Source organism: Pyrus communis, chromosome 3, assembly GCF_963583255.1.
Source record: "Pyrus communis chromosome 3, drPyrComm1.1, whole genome shotgun sequence".
NCBI classification, from domain to species: Eukaryota; Viridiplantae; Streptophyta; class Magnoliopsida; order Rosales; family Rosaceae; genus Pyrus; species Pyrus communis.
In genome coordinates, this window is record NC_084805.1 from 19,734,729 (window position 1) to 19,751,611 (window position 16,883).

At 36.6% G+C, this 16,883-nt stretch overlaps 3 protein-coding genes across 5 annotated transcripts; 1 reads left to right on the forward strand and 2 right to left on the reverse strand.

Moving 5' to 3' along the window:
• Window positions 1–1,645: 1,645 nt before the first annotated feature.
• Window positions 1,646–10,393, reverse strand: LOC137728038 (pre-mRNA-processing factor 39-1-like). 3 transcript variants are annotated; one of them, XM_068466914.1, is made up of 14 exons: window positions 10,237–10,393; window positions 8,865–9,355; window positions 8,107–8,210; window positions 7,195–7,424; window positions 6,415–6,582; window positions 5,386–5,749; window positions 4,753–4,896; window positions 3,886–4,038; window positions 3,679–3,795; window positions 3,298–3,378; window positions 3,033–3,182; window positions 2,304–2,612; window positions 2,053–2,166; window positions 1,646–1,973 (listed from the first exon to the last, which is right to left on the reverse strand). In XM_068466914.1, exons 2-14 carry the CDS (start codon window positions 9,316–9,318, stop codon window positions 1,854–1,856), a joined length of 2,508 nt encoding a protein of 835 aa, XP_068323015.1. In that variant the 5' UTR covers window positions 9,319–9,355; window positions 10,237–10,393; the 3' UTR covers window positions 1,646–1,853. The 3 variants fall into 3 exon arrangements, with proteins under 3 accessions (XP_068323015.1, XP_068323013.1, XP_068323016.1); XM_068466912.1 differs by having other exon boundaries at window positions 1,646–1,976; XM_068466915.1 differs by lacking the exons at window positions 7,195–7,424; window positions 8,107–8,210; window positions 8,865–9,355; window positions 10,237–10,393 and adding an exon at window positions 6,720–6,780 and having other exon boundaries at window positions 1,646–1,976.
• A 510-nt stretch (window positions 10,394–10,903) lies between these two features.
• LOC137727580 (uncharacterized) lies at window positions 10,904–12,144 on the reverse strand. Its single transcript, XM_068466420.1, has 5 exons — window positions 12,094–12,144; window positions 11,879–11,977; window positions 11,570–11,668; window positions 11,391–11,477; window positions 10,904–11,300 (listed from the first exon to the last, which is right to left on the reverse strand). Coding segments are annotated over exons 1-5 (609 nt in total). The 5' UTR covers window positions 12,095–12,144; the 3' UTR covers window positions 10,904–10,977.
• A 3,530-nt stretch (window positions 12,145–15,674) lies between these two features.
• LOC137729618 (mitochondrial import receptor subunit TOM9-2-like) lies at window positions 15,675–16,414 on the forward strand. The gene has a single exon (XM_068468597.1). The coding sequence runs from the start codon at window positions 15,737–15,739 to the stop codon at window positions 16,043–16,045; it is 309 nt and encodes a 102-aa protein (XP_068324698.1). The 5' UTR covers window positions 15,675–15,736; the 3' UTR covers window positions 16,046–16,414.
• Window positions 16,415–16,883: the final 469 nt, after the last annotated feature.

Here is a 16,883-nt window from a genome sequence, read left to right on the forward strand (position 1 = left end):
CCTAGATACAGTTTTTCTGCTCCAACATTTCTGACTTAAAATTTTTAACCTGAGATTATTAAAGAATAAATTAGGCTAATTTTTTTCTTTTAAAGTAATTTAAAAAAAATAAAATTAAGTACACTATCATAATTGAATTTTATGAACATTTTCACCTAAAAATATTTAAATTCCGATAAATATTGAAAAATCACTAAATTTGGGTGAATTTTGAGTTAAATAATTTTTTTTAATTATTTTAGCCGTTGAATTTAAATTTGGGTCGTTAGATCTTTTTTTACCGTTAGATTTGATTATATTCGATCTCAGTCGTTGGATTCAATAAATCCTGGGAGACATGCCCATGTGGGTGGGGTCCCGTTGGTGGTGCCCACACCATTTTCTAGGCTAAATCTTGGGGGAAAATTGGTTTTTGTTTGGCTTTTAACTTTTAGCCCACATATTTAACATTGATTGGGTTTGAGGAGGGAATAAAACCTAAAAAATAACATTTGGACCAAGGTTAAGTTTGGTCTTATAAGATAACTTAAATCATATACCCCTTAGTAGGATCTCAACCGTCGAAAATCAGAATCCCATCCATTGATTTGATAGGGTAAGATCAAATCAACAGCTAAGATCCTAGCAAGGGGTGTATTGGTAAAGTATTGGTGGATGAGAGCGTGATCAAATGCGCTCCACTTTATCTTTTAGTGGGGGTTTGCTAAATATCCTGATTTTGTGATGCCGAGTGGAAAAGCCAATAGAGGAAAGATGAAGTGGTTTTTGCCAATTAGGGTTAAGTCATGTGTTTGGAATGGTTTTTGCCAAACACAGGGACATGGGGTTTGGGAAATCGAATTTGTACCTTCTAAATAAGGTAAGTAAAATTACCCAATTAGGTTAAAAAGAACTATTTCCTTTCAGAATTTTAAAACGACAAGTAACGTACTGAGTCAAGAAGCTGCACGCAAACGCATGCAGATCCCGCAGTAACTACAAGACTCAAGTGGATCAACAGTGAAGTTTTTTGTTTGTTTCGATTTTGCCAAGATGAGTGTGCGCTGTATCAAAAAGTCGCACACAGATGCATGTGAGTTTAGCTATATCTATAAGATTCATGTGGATTGACAATCTAATTCATGTTTGTCTAAAATTTTGATGATATGAGTCATGCGTTGCATCAAAAATTGTGTAGATGCAATGTAAGCCACAATACAAGACTCACGTGCATTGACAATCTTGTTCTTATTTGTCTAGTTTTTCATGGTAACTTGCATCAACGATCAATATTATTGTTTGTCCGATTCATATAGATAAATCTCCGTAGTGAGTAATTTATCTTCTAACCTTCCAGCATAAGGCTTATTTGAAACTATTTCAAAAGCGTGTTCGGATCACCAAAACGTTTTTCATCATGATTGACAAAAAAATTAAAAGTGCCGTATGAAATTAGCAATTGCAATGTGCTTAATTTAGAAAACACTTGAATTTTTATTTAAAATTTCAACGTGCTCCTAATACAAGCGTTTTCACTAGAAATGCTTTTGACGAAAAAGAATTATGAACTTCCAATGATACAATCTAACATGAATTTAAAGGGTCGAGGCATGTCGGCATTCGGAGACTTCCGATTCCGACGACGATGACATAGTTAAATTTACAGTAAACAACAATTAACCATCATGTTAAAAGATCGATACAAGAATACAATTTCCACAAACGACTAAACTGATCACTCTCTGTGTCTCCCCCAAAAATATGTCAGCTACAAACCAATGTTTCCGAAAAATGTAACTCAGTCTATCAGTAAGGTTTTCAAAAGGAGAAAATTAAGTTACAAAGGCAAAATATGCAGGCTTATTCCTGCCACATCAGTAGTAACTCCCATAATACGCCTGAGGAACTGAAGCAGGCTGCGGAGCCGGCGCTACTGCTGCCGCTGGTGCTACCGCTGCCACGGTTGGATGCGCGTAACTTTGTGGCGGGACGGCCTGCTGAAATTGCAACTAAACTATCAGCTCTCGGAAACTACACGAAACACCAGAATAAATGAAAGACAAAGTAACATACCTGAGCAGGATATGTAGAAGGATAAGCACCATAAGCAGCAGTTTGTGGTGCCACCGCGGGCGCTTGCGGATTAGCGTAGCCAGCAGTTCCATAACCACCATATGCATTGTACGGCTATTGAAACAAAATTTGACCAAACGAATCAGATAATCAATTCTACTTTTAAGATTTAAAATAATGGGCAAACGTGAAAATTCAATCGTTGAACAACGAAAGGTTTCTCTATCAAATGAATCATGTCAGAAAACTACCTGTTGGGTATAACCAGCTGGCCACTGTTGTCCCTGAGTAGCTTGCGTAGCCGGTGGCCAAGCTTGAGGCTGTGCACCATAACCAGCTGGCCATTGGCTCTGTGCATTTGGATATGCTCCCATGATCGACTGGGCGGGCGATGGAACACCAGAGTAAGCTTTAGCTAGCTTCACTTTATCTGAAGATAGAAAGTCCTCAGCTTGACGTTTTTTCAACTCTGACGTGCTGCTCCTATGAGGTATGAAGAGCTTAGCATGTCGATCCTCAGCCTTCTTGATAGACACTGCATCTCCAAAGAGATTAACAAACTGCAAAATCATTTGTTAGCACGTTAGAATTACGAAGCCAAAATAAAATAAAATCTGAAAGAAACGGAACATTCAGGCATTTAAAAGGCCAATAGGACAAATGAAAATTAACTTGAAGGGAAAACTTGTTCAAGAGCAGCATCCTTCGCAGGGAATCATTAAAATATTTCACCAGTGACAGAACATAAACATGCACCGTAGTGCTAGTTCCACCTTTCAATATTTAAATGTGTATGTGTGTGTGTGTGAGAGAGAGAGAGAGAGAGAGGGAAAGAGAGAGAGAGAGAGAGAGAGAGAGAGAGAGAGGGAGAGAGAGAGAGAGAGAGAGAGAGAGTCCGCTCAAATATCATTCAACGCAACACTATACATACCTCTGGAAAAGTGAAAAGTTAATCTTACAAGAAAACATAAAATCTATACCTCCAAATAGATGCCAGATAGCTCTTCTCTGTCAGCAATGCTAGCAAAATTGGGGCTCTCTGAGCTGGGCTCTATGAACTTCACAACCAATGAATCTATGTGATCAATTCGCTTTGGCAGTGGCTGTATTGTCTCGAAAACTATCATGGACTGCATGTGAAAATTAAAGGAAAGAAGAGAAATTAGGACATTGGCTACAAGAGAGGAGAAAAATATACATATGTGTGTGTGTTTATCTATACAGAGAGAGAGAGAGAGAGAGAACCTCAAGAAATGCTCTTGACAGTTGTACATGCTCAAGTGCTCCATCTAAAATTTCTCTAGCTTTTTCCGCATTCAAAGAAACCTAGGAACAATAGAAAAATAAAAGCAATAAAATTCCAAAACATTTAGTTCAGTTGAAACTTCACATCATCAATTTCACGTTCTGATTTTGAAAAGAAAAATGCAAGTAATAGCTGATATATTTCAGAGGAAAAACACATGCACATAAAATATAAAAGGAACCACCAAAAACAACTCTAGTATGATCCACAAGACTTTTATTTTATAAAAAAAAAAAATCAATACAAAAAATCAATATAAAGATAAGCTAAAACTTCAACAGTAAACCAAAATAAAAGACAGACATCAACTAATAACCTACCAGGTAAGTGAACCGAGAGTACTGAGCATACAACATGGGTAACGTCTGTGAATGCTCTTTTCCTTTTTCAATGGCAATGGCCTGTTCGTATAAAGAGTAGGCAGCTTCCACATTTCCCTATGAAAAAAAATTAAAGAAATGACCAGGTTTAAACATGCAATTTGTGTAAGGAAACTGGTATGGTTCAACTTGTTTACATCATCTTACCAAACGGTGTTCCATATTTGCATGCTTCACGATTGCTTCAAGAAGACCAGGCGAGAGTTCAGAATGTACAAGTTGATAGGCAGCTTGAGCACCAGGTATATCCCCACTCTGCTCTTTGAATCGAGCAGCAAAAAGGTGAATCTCCGGTTGTCTCTGTAATTTCAAGAGAAACAGGTCAAACATGCAACATTACCAGAAAAAAGAATCGTTACTCAACAGAATGATAACATAAAGAAGGCATGTTCCCAAAATTTTGTTCAGTTGTGAGCAATATCTCCAGTTCAACACATAACTAAATCAGCATATGATAATATATCACTAACTTCAATATAAGGAACATGTATGCGTCCCGTATGAAAGGTCTCTGTTATGCATCCGTAATTCTGTATCTAACGTAGGATAAAAAAAGAAATAGAAATTTCCTAATCTTCAACTGGAAGAGGCAAGGTTTACAAACATAACACAAGGCAAAGATAGAGAGAAGAAAATGCCATGGATGATTGTTGGATCATATTCTGTATCTGCCCAGCTCACTTTGAGGGTTCAATGGTCAATAATCTACAATAGTTTCAATACTTTAAAATTTAAGTTCATAATCATGTTTGTGACTGCTGTGACAGGTAATATATACAGCATTCTAGACCAATCTTGATAAATGCATGCACAACATTGGACTTCAATTCCCCACACAAACTAATTCATTAACTGATTCATTTTCAGTCCACAAACTACAATTTACGAGGATACAAGATTAGTTAGAAAAAAGGAAGACATGGTTTTATCATCATTATCTCTTTCAAAATAAAGAATTATTGAAGTTCATTCACCACAAAATTGTGTCTAAGTTGATAGCATACAAGGAAATACCTTCACAAAAACCTGGGTTGCACGTGCAAGAGCATTATTGGCAATATCCATACTTCCACTGGCCTCCATGCATAGAACATATCGAATCCAATATTCAGGATAATTAGCACAAGCAATTAGGCACCTTTCATATAGCTTGACAACCTTCACAAAAATAAAATAAAAATTAATTAAAAAAGGTGCATTCATTAACCATAAAAGGAACGAATGGATAAACAAAACACAAAGGAGATATGCCCAAGAAATACTCCATTAGTAGAACAGAGAGGCCCCTCAAATAGGAAAGGAGGGACCCTCCTTGCCTGACAGACAGATGGTTAGGAAGATAAGAAGATACCTGCATGCATAACATTGGAACTTTAAAAACAATAAAATTTATTAACACATCATGAACCTAGAACGTGCACTGACAAATGAGAGTTTGAAATACTTAGCCTCAAAGAAACCAAATCGAAGGCCCATGCTTTAGTCTCAGTTCAAATTCCCGTTTTAAAAGTTGCTTCATCCAACGATTTAGCCAATAAAGCATAGTGCAGCAAATATTACTCGGCTGTGAGTTAATGTATAACAAGCAGGGCAACTAAAAACTTCAAGCCATAAATCCAAAAACGAAATCAAATTCACTGAAAATACCTTGCTCAAGTCGCCTTCCCTTTCTATAAAGTCTAGGTAGCTGGTCCAATTTTCAAGCTCTACAGAATTGAGAGGCCGCACGTGAAAGTAGGGCCTCCTAATAGCTGTTTCAAAACTAATGATCTTAGAATCGAACTCTTTAGCTTTCTTATACACATCTTCTCTAACGGTGATATACTTCTCCAACTCCTCTGCTTCTGTTAAGTCAGCACTTACAGGTTTAGGAGATTGTTCTGCACCATCAGATTGAACATCTTCCCCATTTACTTTGTCAATACCCTCTGAATGTGCACCTCCTGCTGCTGCAGCTTCTTCAGCAGTCCTCAATTCTGAGAGTGGCCGACTTCCAGCTAACTCCTTAAAGCTGTTGGCACCAGGAATAAGACAAACAAATTTCAATACCATGCAAGTAAAGATGCACTATCCACATAAGTGTTCATGCACATAGAGAAATTGCATGTAAAGTTGTAAACATACAATATTGTAGATTTAGTATAATTCTATGAGAACCACAAATCAGACACAAATATATACTTATAACCAAACATTATGAGGGGCATTCTTAGCTTGATGGCAAATAGAATATATTTGTACTATATATGAACACTTCGAATTTACAGGTTACCCACGTGCACAGCACATCCATCAACTACAGTCATGCATTCCAGGACAACAAAGTGGAACCAGGCGCCCCAAACGAAAAATAAGACAATTAACTACTTGAAGTTTAAATGAGTAAAACAGATGTGAATTTTTCATAAGCTCTTCCATAAACTTCCAGAAGCTACTTGTGATACTAGCCAAGCACACAGTGATACATTTGTCCCTGGCCCTACCAAGTAAATAATTCAAAAACAGCAACAAGCACAGACAATCACTGCTGACATTATCTTCAATGCCATACAAATCTAAGATATAAATGCACAAACTGAAAACCTCAAATACTGTAACCAAAAAGAGATGAAAAAAAACCCCAAAAAATAAAAAATTAAATTTAAACAAATATGTGAATGTGCAGCTGGTGATCACCTGTTCCAATACCGATCCAGTTGCTGATTTGGGTTCTCTAATATTCGTGAATAGATCATGGCAAGGCGGCCCCACTCCTGCTGCATGTACTCATATTCTATGTACTTATCCCACAGAGTAAAGGACAGGTAATCTGTTCCAACATAAGCAAGTCCTCGCTCAAAAAGCCTGAAACGCCATAAACATGAAGTATTGTGATGAGATGAGTACAAACGTTATACAGCTGAGATAAACACATCCATGAAAGGGAGACACCGGCACAATTCAGTCTAACACCATATGACACTTCTAAACGCTGAATTTACCTTCCTGAAAAAAACCATACTATGTCCGTCAAATGGAGCAGTGATAGAGGCCATCTAAGCCCTTAACTGGCTGAGATCTTCCCGGCAGCAATTTGCATAATGATGCACTTCAGAGTGTCAAAGTTAAATAGAGCCATAATTCATTGACTTCTAAGTTACTAAGATGCAGGTCTTCATGGTAAGGTAGAACACATATTTGAGGTCAAAAATGGAATTAGAACGTTTAAAAAAAAATTAAAAAATAAAACTACTCATACTGTAGCCTCAAAACCAAGGGATTGCACATCAGAAAAACATTTCAAAAGTGCATTCCCATCAAACCTTTGTGGAAATACATGTGAGGAATCACTGTTGAATCATACTGAAATGACGTTAGAAAACAAGAACACCAGTATGTTGCAACTGAGAAACCATACAACCATGAACTACCAAAGCAAAGACCAGCACCAACAACGCATAAAAGAAGATCTATTACCTTCTAATAGTGTCTGGATCTCCATATGTGCTTATAGCAAAAATGCAGTAATGCAACCAGATATCAACTGAATAGGTAACACCTTGAACTGCACGTTCATAAACCTCCACAACTTTATCGATAGAACCTAGACGTGCCTCATGATCCGCATACTTTTTCCAATAACCATAACATAATGGAAACTCTGCTAAAAAAGCATCATAAACTTTCCGAATTTTCAATATGTTATCCTGCATATAAACGTAGAGCAATTTGTTAGTTCAAAAAAGAACTGCTAGGTAAATGTATGAATCATATTCAAATAGTCAGTAGATTCCGACAGCAAGAGTTGTGGCAAACACCAACTTGATTGCAAACACCAAGTAAAGATTTCACTTATAAGAACAACAACATGATTAAGTAACCACAATATTTATTGCATATTACCATTTCCATAATATAAAGGAGCAGACTTTCTAATTTGGAAATCCTCCTTTCCTCACTGTCTCACTACTATTATTATTACTACTACTATTATTTCATTCTCCAATTGGTACTACTACTATCAATTTAATTTCTCGGTCAGAAGAACTATTACTAAAACTTAGCCTCTATCTTTTTATGCCTCATAAAATAAAATAAACTAATATCTAAGATTATACAGAAAACTACAGCTATTTCAAAAGATAGCTACTTTCATATTTACCCACTAATGCAAACCATGGGAGCACCATGGTATGCTAAGCCAGCTGACCATCAAAGAAATATCTAAGAACATATACAAGGTACAGAAAGTTCACAGTTTTGCAACCTCATATGAATCATACTTAAATAACAACAATTTCTCGGCCAAAACCTCATCTTTTGCAACCTCAGATGATTCACACTCACCCAAAAGATTAATCTAATAACTCAAAAATCCAGCTAACATACCTCTGCAATCTTCTCTGTCTCTTCAATTAAAGCAGTCCAGGCATTGAAATCCAAGGAATTAGCCCTCACAATGTTCCACAGTCTATCTTCTTCGACAGACATGGCTGCAATAAAAGAAACGAAAGAAATAAATATATGAAAACATGTAAACTGATAAATGAAGTAACTCCAGAGTCCAGACCCATAATCTAGAAGGAAGAACAAAATACCAGATGAAGATTAGAAGATATAACTACAAACTCCCTATTGGAATCCCAACATTTAATCCCCCCGTGTTTTGAAAAATGGCAGATTTGTTAAAGGAACATAATGAACAAAACAATCTGTTCCTGAGGGTACAGTTACTATCTGAAAGGACAAGCATCATCATGTATTTACTGCAACCTTAAAGCATCTGATGACAAGTTCAGAATTTTATCCGTAAATAGTGCTGTCTCTATTGGCTCACTGACAACTTATGGATATACCCGAAACAGGATATTTACCACATTTTTAAATCCCACTCCCATGGCAGCAACAAGATAATTTTGAAATGGTTAGAAATCTCTCCAGATATGCTTACAAGATGAGTGCATATCTTTTACTAAACACTTCCTTAATAAATGTTCAATTAATACAAGAATACGAGGTTTGTTTAACAAACTACTGTTACATAATCACATGCTAACTTTCAGATCAATTACTGAAAGGTACAGGTTTCATGTGGCTAAACAAAAGTTTATGGTAATCTCACCCAGAAAACATGCAAGAGAACATACCAGAAGCATCCCCAAATTGTTGTGGATCAAGAGGTTCGACATTATCTGAAGCATCGCCATTATGAACTGATGAAACAGTTCCCACTCCAGAAGCAATAACACCATTCATAGAAGAATCATAACTAGCAACTTGAGATGACTCCAAGGCGTCATTTTCATTACTAACAACATTCCCACTAGCATCTGTCACTCCAACAGCTGGTTTGGTCTCATATGCTGTGTAACTTTGTGTTTCTTGCATGAGAGAATTGGGATCCGCAGAATATGCATTTCCATCGCCTATGTTAGAACCGCCAGGCGTATTAGAAAACTCTGGGGTAGCCTCAGAATGCAATGCACCTGCATCAGTAGCAATATTTGAGCTGGCATCAGCATATCCCGTTGAAGTATATCCTGCTGATGTATACCCCATCACTGCAGATGTTTGAGCAACAATCGTCTCACTGTCTGCCATACTTGACGATCAAATTTTTGCCTTCCTATCGTACCAACTGCAAGAATATAAACAATAAACTTATAAGCACTACAGCCAATTTAGAGGAGCGAGACAGGGTCCCACTTACAATTAGGTATGCAATCCAAAACATATAGTAATTAAGAACTAACCACTCAAAAAAAGGAGAGTAGAATGTTCTAAATATTTGTTTTGCCAACATTGTAACCTCTGGATACTAATAGAGCTGTTATCATGGAACAGTAGGAATGAAGTCAAGTACAAGCCTCTAAAAATGGATCAGACACGGATGCACATTGACTAACGTCCTCAAACGTCCATCACACATATTTTCAACTAACAAAATAGTTCTTACAAACACATTATGACATGCTTTAGTAGAGAAACTGGTTAATCTTTATATTCATAATACGTAGTGTAAAAATGTACTGTAATTAGTGTCGAACTAATAAAACAGAATTACGACAACTAATTCGCCATCAAAACCACAGCTCGGTCACTATTTGACAGATCAGCTGTGCACATAACCCTTTCAGGACAAATAAATTCAAATCATCGCAGACACTAGTAACGAATCAATAAAAATGCGGGTTCAATAAAATTCTGATGAGTTTTCAACTATTCATCATTACATCTGGGTGCAACTTCTACCAGTTTAATTTAAATGTCGAAACTCCAAATTTTTAAATAATCAAACAAAACTGCACCTAAGTTTCTGCATATTACATGTCCAATCTGAATACTAACAGAACCAAAACCAGAAGGGAAAACAACTCTCATTGAAAATTAAACAATTCGCAGTCAAATTAAAACCTAACAAGCAATAAGCCTAGGGTTTGGTAGGATAAGATAAACCCTAATTGAAATACATAGCAGTAAGAAACGGAAACGAAAGGGTTTGGAAGAAGAGAGAGGTACCTAAGGGAAAGATACGGCGGCGTTTTGAAGAGAGTTCTGGAACTGAGCTTCGAGGAAGATATGGAGAAAGAGAGAGAGAGAGAGAGAGAGAGAGAGAGAGAGAGAGATTTAAAGCCCTTTCAGTAAACAGAAATTTTGGTGGTAAAACGAGAAGCAGCAGAAAAAGAGAGACGACAACTTGAAGGGTGTTAGGCGCAGGGCATGTGTGCTTTATTTTATTTTTATTTTCTTTACTTGTTTCCTTTTTTTATGACGTGGAGGTCTTTTTGGATTTGGGCCGTCCAAATTTTGTAGATAGGGGAGGGATACTAGGTTTGGGCTTGTTGCGATAGACTAGCCCAATTGACCAAACGAAAGGAAGAGAGTAAAAACTCGTTTAGACGTGTTTTTAAAATAGTTGAAAACGTTTTTCGCGGACATGTTTTTTTGCGTACTTTCTCTTTATACCCAAAATTCCACTCTCCATCTCCATACCAATGAAGCCATGTTTTTCCTTTTCTCAAGAAACAAATAACTGTATCATTTCCGATAAGTTTAGTAATGTCTTATCTTTGTACACTATACAAAGTTGGAATAACTTCAAGAGTTAAAATCTAAAATCCAAGCGAGAAATTTACGTTTATCGACTTACAATATCAGAATAAGAGAAGAACTGTATGTATAAATTCTCACAAGTGAAATACATCACACCTTAACAAAGCTCAAATGATGAAAGAAACAAATCATTTAGCACACCGAAATTTAACTTGAAGTGAAACTTGGTTCCCGCGTTCCAAGACTTGCATGCTGTTTTCCCACCAAGGGTTTCTGAAACTTACTTTTCACATCACCATTATTACTGTTAAAAAATGTTTTAATATTGGAGCCTTTGTTCGTGTTCATAGCCACAGGCCTTGCAGTTGCAGTTGCAGTTGCCTTCTTCTTCGCCTGACTTGGAGCTTTCTTGGCTTCTTGATGGGGCCTTTGTGCAGAACTGGTAGCAGTATTAGGGTTTTTCACTTTGATAGCCGGTGAGTTCTTACGATCGACTATCTTGTTTATGCTTCCAATCATCCCATCATTTTCTGAAAACCGAAAATTGAAAAATAAAAACTTCGATCCTTTACATGAAATATACAAATTCTGATGAAAGAAGAATCAGAAGATCAAATTACCAGGACTCGATAACACGGCGCGAGGACGGAGGACTAAGCAAGCTCTAGCATCTGGTGTTGTAGCCTTGCCAAGATTTTTGCTGTTCTCTATTGTCATTAACAAGTACAGATTAATTTTTCAGATTAATTTAGATGGTAATAACCAGAAGGGTAAAATTTTTTTAAAGCCGAAGTTCAACCTTTGGATGAAGAAATTGATTGTCTGGGTAACTTAGGTGCATAAGCCTCCATGGTTAATCTGGCAAGCAATGGTGAAGAACAACTTTTAATCTCCTTCGCTGCAAAATATACGTATGAAACTTATGTATCGTCCTATACGAATACAGATTTTTTTACTTATATCAACTTAATAATTCTCTAGAAGTAATGGAAATTATATCGTAGTTCAGCTATTGATAAATTGAATTTCGACATGCATGGTTTTAATATCCGTCGAGAATATCTTCTACGTAACTTGTATTCGTTCTTGAAAAACCTGGAAATTATACCTGCATGGATGTTTGCCAACAGCAACTTTCTGTGATCATCTTGTGGAGAAAACTGATCTTCTTGTTGATCATGTAGCCTCACCTTCACTTTTGGATACACTTTCAGAATTCAAAACGAGCAAAAGAACGTTAAACACAATTAAGATCATGAATACAAGAAAAAATTGTACACACACTTGAAAAAAAGAGTAAATTCCGAGTTCGAGTTTTCTCACTCTGTTGTTTCGTTTGTGATTCGAAATCCGGAAACAAAGATTACTTCCAAATTATCGGTATTGGAAAATATTGAAGGTTGATAAGAATTATAGAAGGTTTGCTGAAAAAGCAAAAGACACAAAAAGGCAAAAGGGAAGAAATTTAATTTGTAATTTGTCGTCTGTTTTCAAATTTGAATGGATTTGGTTCTTGTACATCTGTTTTGTGTTTGAACTTTGAAGGCATGAAGCATAAAAAACGATTCAAATTATAAGTGCAAGCTGTTGGAGTCAGAGAGAAGTAAGAAGGAAGTACTCCCATCTCATAAACTGAATAATATGCAATCTCCATTTCTTGACTTGAAAACCAAGTTGAATTGATTCTTTTTTATGAGTGCACATGTGGGTTAGTGGGCATATTGTCTAATCTTTTTTTCCTCAAACATTGTGGATCTTGATTGAATTACGTGAAACTGGAACACTAAGGTGGTAGTTTGTCAAACTTTTCGGGAGTAGTGATGTAGTAAAGTTATATCTTGATGCGTGAGACGTTTGAAACAATATCACTTTGGTATCCCCATTAAATCAAAAGCTGTGAAGTTTGAGGGTTTAGGTTGCTAAAACAAGGTCAAAATCCATTTTATTTTAATAAGCTCATGGTTGTTTTACTTTTCCAATTCACTTATGGGACTCTGTAAAATAATTAGAATATTGTTATGTGGATCAAATTTATTTATTACGTTGATAATCTTCTTTCTAATACAAGTAAATCTCACGTATATAAGTGGGATTTACTTCTATTAATGTGGTCAGCAAACTTTGTACAATGTCTATAGCATGATGTCATAATTTTGCAATAATTTGTAGATCAACATTTTTAGAAAATTAAACTGGTTGATGAAACACAATGATTAGTTTCCAATCTCATACCAAATTCGGTATAGGTTTCGGGATACTGCACAAGTGCTACTTGGACAACAGATTATGTTTAAAATGGCCATCTAAAAAATGTTGAGCCATTCTCAATTAAATTTTCGTTGCAACGGGTCATCTACAACTGATTTTGATCGATTTTTGTGTCTTAAAAGTTGCGCACAATTTTTTCACTGCGACAAAAATTTGATGAGAAATGTTAAAGAAACTCTCTTAAAATGAAATTCTCTTAGGATTTCTCAAAATTGATAGATATGACAATGTAACTCAATTTTGTGTGTTTAGGTGCCAAATTCCAACACGGGTGTAATTTTTCCTACATTATAAAAGTTATATTTATCGCACTTTGTTGGTCACCTAGCCTACGGGCTCGATCTCGTTGGATAAATCTGGTCGACGCAATCGTCTCACAAGTTGACATCTATCTTTTGATTCAGTATTTCATCCAATATAGTTTGACTTTGGGGTGGAATATTTTGTCCTTCTATTGTACCATACTGTTATCATACAATATCGTACTTTTTTGTGCCCTTATTACATATTAAAAGTTTGAAATGGAAAATGAGAATTTTAAAATGCCAATAACAATTTTTATTATATAATACTAATTATTAACTTCTTTTTTTTTAACAAATGATAGTATCTACACTAAAATCATCTTCAACCCTTGGGCTAAAATCTAAAATTTTTAGGCTAAAAAAATTTAGGTTTTAGCCCAGAAACAGCTTTTCTACTCCAACCTTTCTAGCCTAAATTTTTTAGCCTGGGATTATTAAAGAATAAATTTAGGCTAATTTTTTATTTTTAAAGTAATTTAAAAAAAAATTATGTACACTATCATAATTTAATTTTATGAACATTTTTATCTAAAAATATTTAAATTCCGATAAATATTGAAAAATCACTAAATTTAGGTAAATTTTGAGTTAAATAATTTTTTTAATTATTTTAGCTGTTGGATTTAAATTTGGATCGTTAGATTTGATTATATTCGATCTCAGCCGTTGAATTCAATAAATCATGGAAGACATGCCCATGTGAGTGAGGTCCTACTGGTGGTGCCCACACCATTTTCTGAGCTAAATCTTGGGGGAATTTGGCTTTTAGCTTTTAGCCCACACATTTAGCATGAGTTGAGTTGGGTTTGGGGGGAATAAAACCTAAAAAATAGCATTTAGCCCAAGGTTGGGTTTGGTCTAAAAAGGGGGGGGAATGAGCTAAGCCTTATAATGGGCTTGCCATAATAATGTGGTTTAACTTCACTTCTAGCGAGAATCGAATCTTAGACCTCTTACTTACAAATGAAAAAGAACACCACTAGACTATAGTACTAAGTGACATTAACTTTAAACCTAACTTCTATTTCATTTAGTTTGCAACTCAAAGTCTTAACTTCTATTTGATTTGGATTGTATCCCTAACTTTTATCTTTAATACTTGATGCATGGTTTGACTTGTTAAATGTGTGTGAAATAATGAAGAATGATGAATCTTGGTTGTGGGTTATAGGTATATTGGATTATTTCAAAAGTTAAAGATGAGACTGAGTTTCATCTTAATATGTGGGCTACTTACTTAACAAAAAAATGAAACAAAAAAACCTTTTGGGCCCAAATAAAAAATAGCCCAATACCAAATTGGTACAATGCTCACGATACTATATTCTATGTCAATCGAATTTTATGGCATACCGTATGCCAATTGAATTTTATAGCATACTAAAATTTGGTATACCAAAATAATGGTACTAGATATTGCTATACCAAAAGTTTGGTATGATAACTTGTATGAGAATTTGGTATGGTAATTGTACCAAACCCATCCCAAATTCAGGAACTATTTAAAGAGTCATTTGGATGTGCTTTTGAAAGAATCAAAATCACTTCCAAATGAGTAAAGACATTTCAATTTAACAAAATGGACATTTGACAAATATTTCTTATAAAACTGCTACTGCGAATGTGACATCCCACATCACCCAGGGAAGTGATCATTAAATGTATATTCTCATCTTTACCTAGCACGAGGCCTTTTGGGAGCTCACTGGCTTTGGGTTCCGTTGGAACTCCGAAGTTAAGCGAGTAGCGCGCGAGAGCACTCCCATGATGGGTGACCCACTGGGAAGTTCTCGTGTGAGTTCCCAGAAACAAAACCGTGAGGGCGTGGTCGGGACCAAAAGCGGACAATATCGTGCTACGGTGGTGGAGCGGGCCCGGGAAGTGGTCCCCCCGGGCTGGGATGTGACAGCGAAGTGCTATGAACAAGGAACACTAGTGAGTAAAAGCATTTTATACTTGCACTTTCAAACCAACCCTAACAGTTTTTTTTTTAAGTACATTGATATTTTTACATTAGGGTGAGAAGGAGTTCTGCTAAGTCACATAATAAGCAACCTAATTTGGTATCAAATTCGTCATCTACGAGATTCAAACTTAAGATCTCTCACTTACAAATGAAAAAGAATACCACAAGATCGTAGTATTAAGTGACAAACCAACCCTAACAGTAGAACTAGGAATTTCACCCTAAAACTATGGATGTAAGGTAATACTGACTTTTAAAATTCAAAAGCATCTCTAGGCAAATAACAAAAAGCAACTTGAAGTCAATAGCAAAAGCGAGCAACGACATGTCGTTGGCATAAGTAAAATCGTCGATCACATTAACCACGACGCCTCTCAGTCTCCCACACCGGACGCTACATCTAACTCTCTCCATCCCTCTATCTCTAATGGCGGCCCAGGCTCGAAAAGGCGGAATCTCCCTCCCCGAACGGCGGAACCCTAAGAAGGAAGACGACGGTGTGATCGCGAAGCTGGCGCAGTCCGAAATTGTCATTCGGGGAAAGCAAGCCGCAAACGACGCCGCATTTGTCACGAAGAAGCTCATGAAGAGCACCGGCAAGGCCGCCTGGATCGCCGGTACCTCGTTCCTCATACTGGTGGTTCCGTTGATCATCGCCATGGACCGCGAGCAGCAGCTCAACGAGCTCGAGCTCCAGCAGGCCAACATCCTGGGGGCTGCGCAGCCCCAGAAGTAAGTCGAGCCGGGTCCGGTTCGGGTCGGGGCTAAGACATCGGTACCATCCCCCTTCTCTTTACACCATTCTGTATCGTTAGGGTTCGAGATTGGTGAATCTTTTTTGGGAGAGGGGTTTTCTGTGATGATTGCGTAATTTCCTAGGGTTTAAGTGAAATTCGATTTGGGATTACAATAATTTGTAGTTCTGGTGTTTTGATTTTGAGATAATGATAGTAGATTGAATTACTGAAACTTCCGGCGGTTTGTATGAATCGTATTTGAGAATTAAAAGTTTTAGAGCTGAAATTGTTTTCAGGATTAGTAAATTTTGTGCTGCTTGATTTAGTGTTCAGGTGGTGATAACAATGATATATGAAGTGGATTTACATGGGCATGTGTTCTGCTTTGTTTAATTTATGGCTTTTTTCAAAGAATTTCGATGTGCAATGAGTTGGGAAACTCAGTGAAGTTCGGTTTTCATGCTTGCGGAGTTTAAGAGTTTTCTTCAACTTCTGTTGTTCCCTGAGCAATGAGCATTATGCCTAAAGATCACGGTTTTTGTTTCGTGTTCTGGTGTAAACTTTCATATGGCAAGCATCTTGGTGAGGTGGTGCTTCTTGTTTTAACAGTGTTTCAGTGATGGAATTTTCGGTAGAGATGTGTAGGATAGGGGACGAGGCTTAATTAGTATTTACCAGCTTTCTCGCTTTATGTAGAGATGTTTTCGGACTGCGATTTTAGGTTATTTGACGGTATGAGACTCAAGGAAACTCAACGTTAAATTGGCTCCATTAAGGGGTGTTTTGTTGGCCTTGGCACGGTCAACAAATCTAGGGTGTCTTTCACAGTACAATACA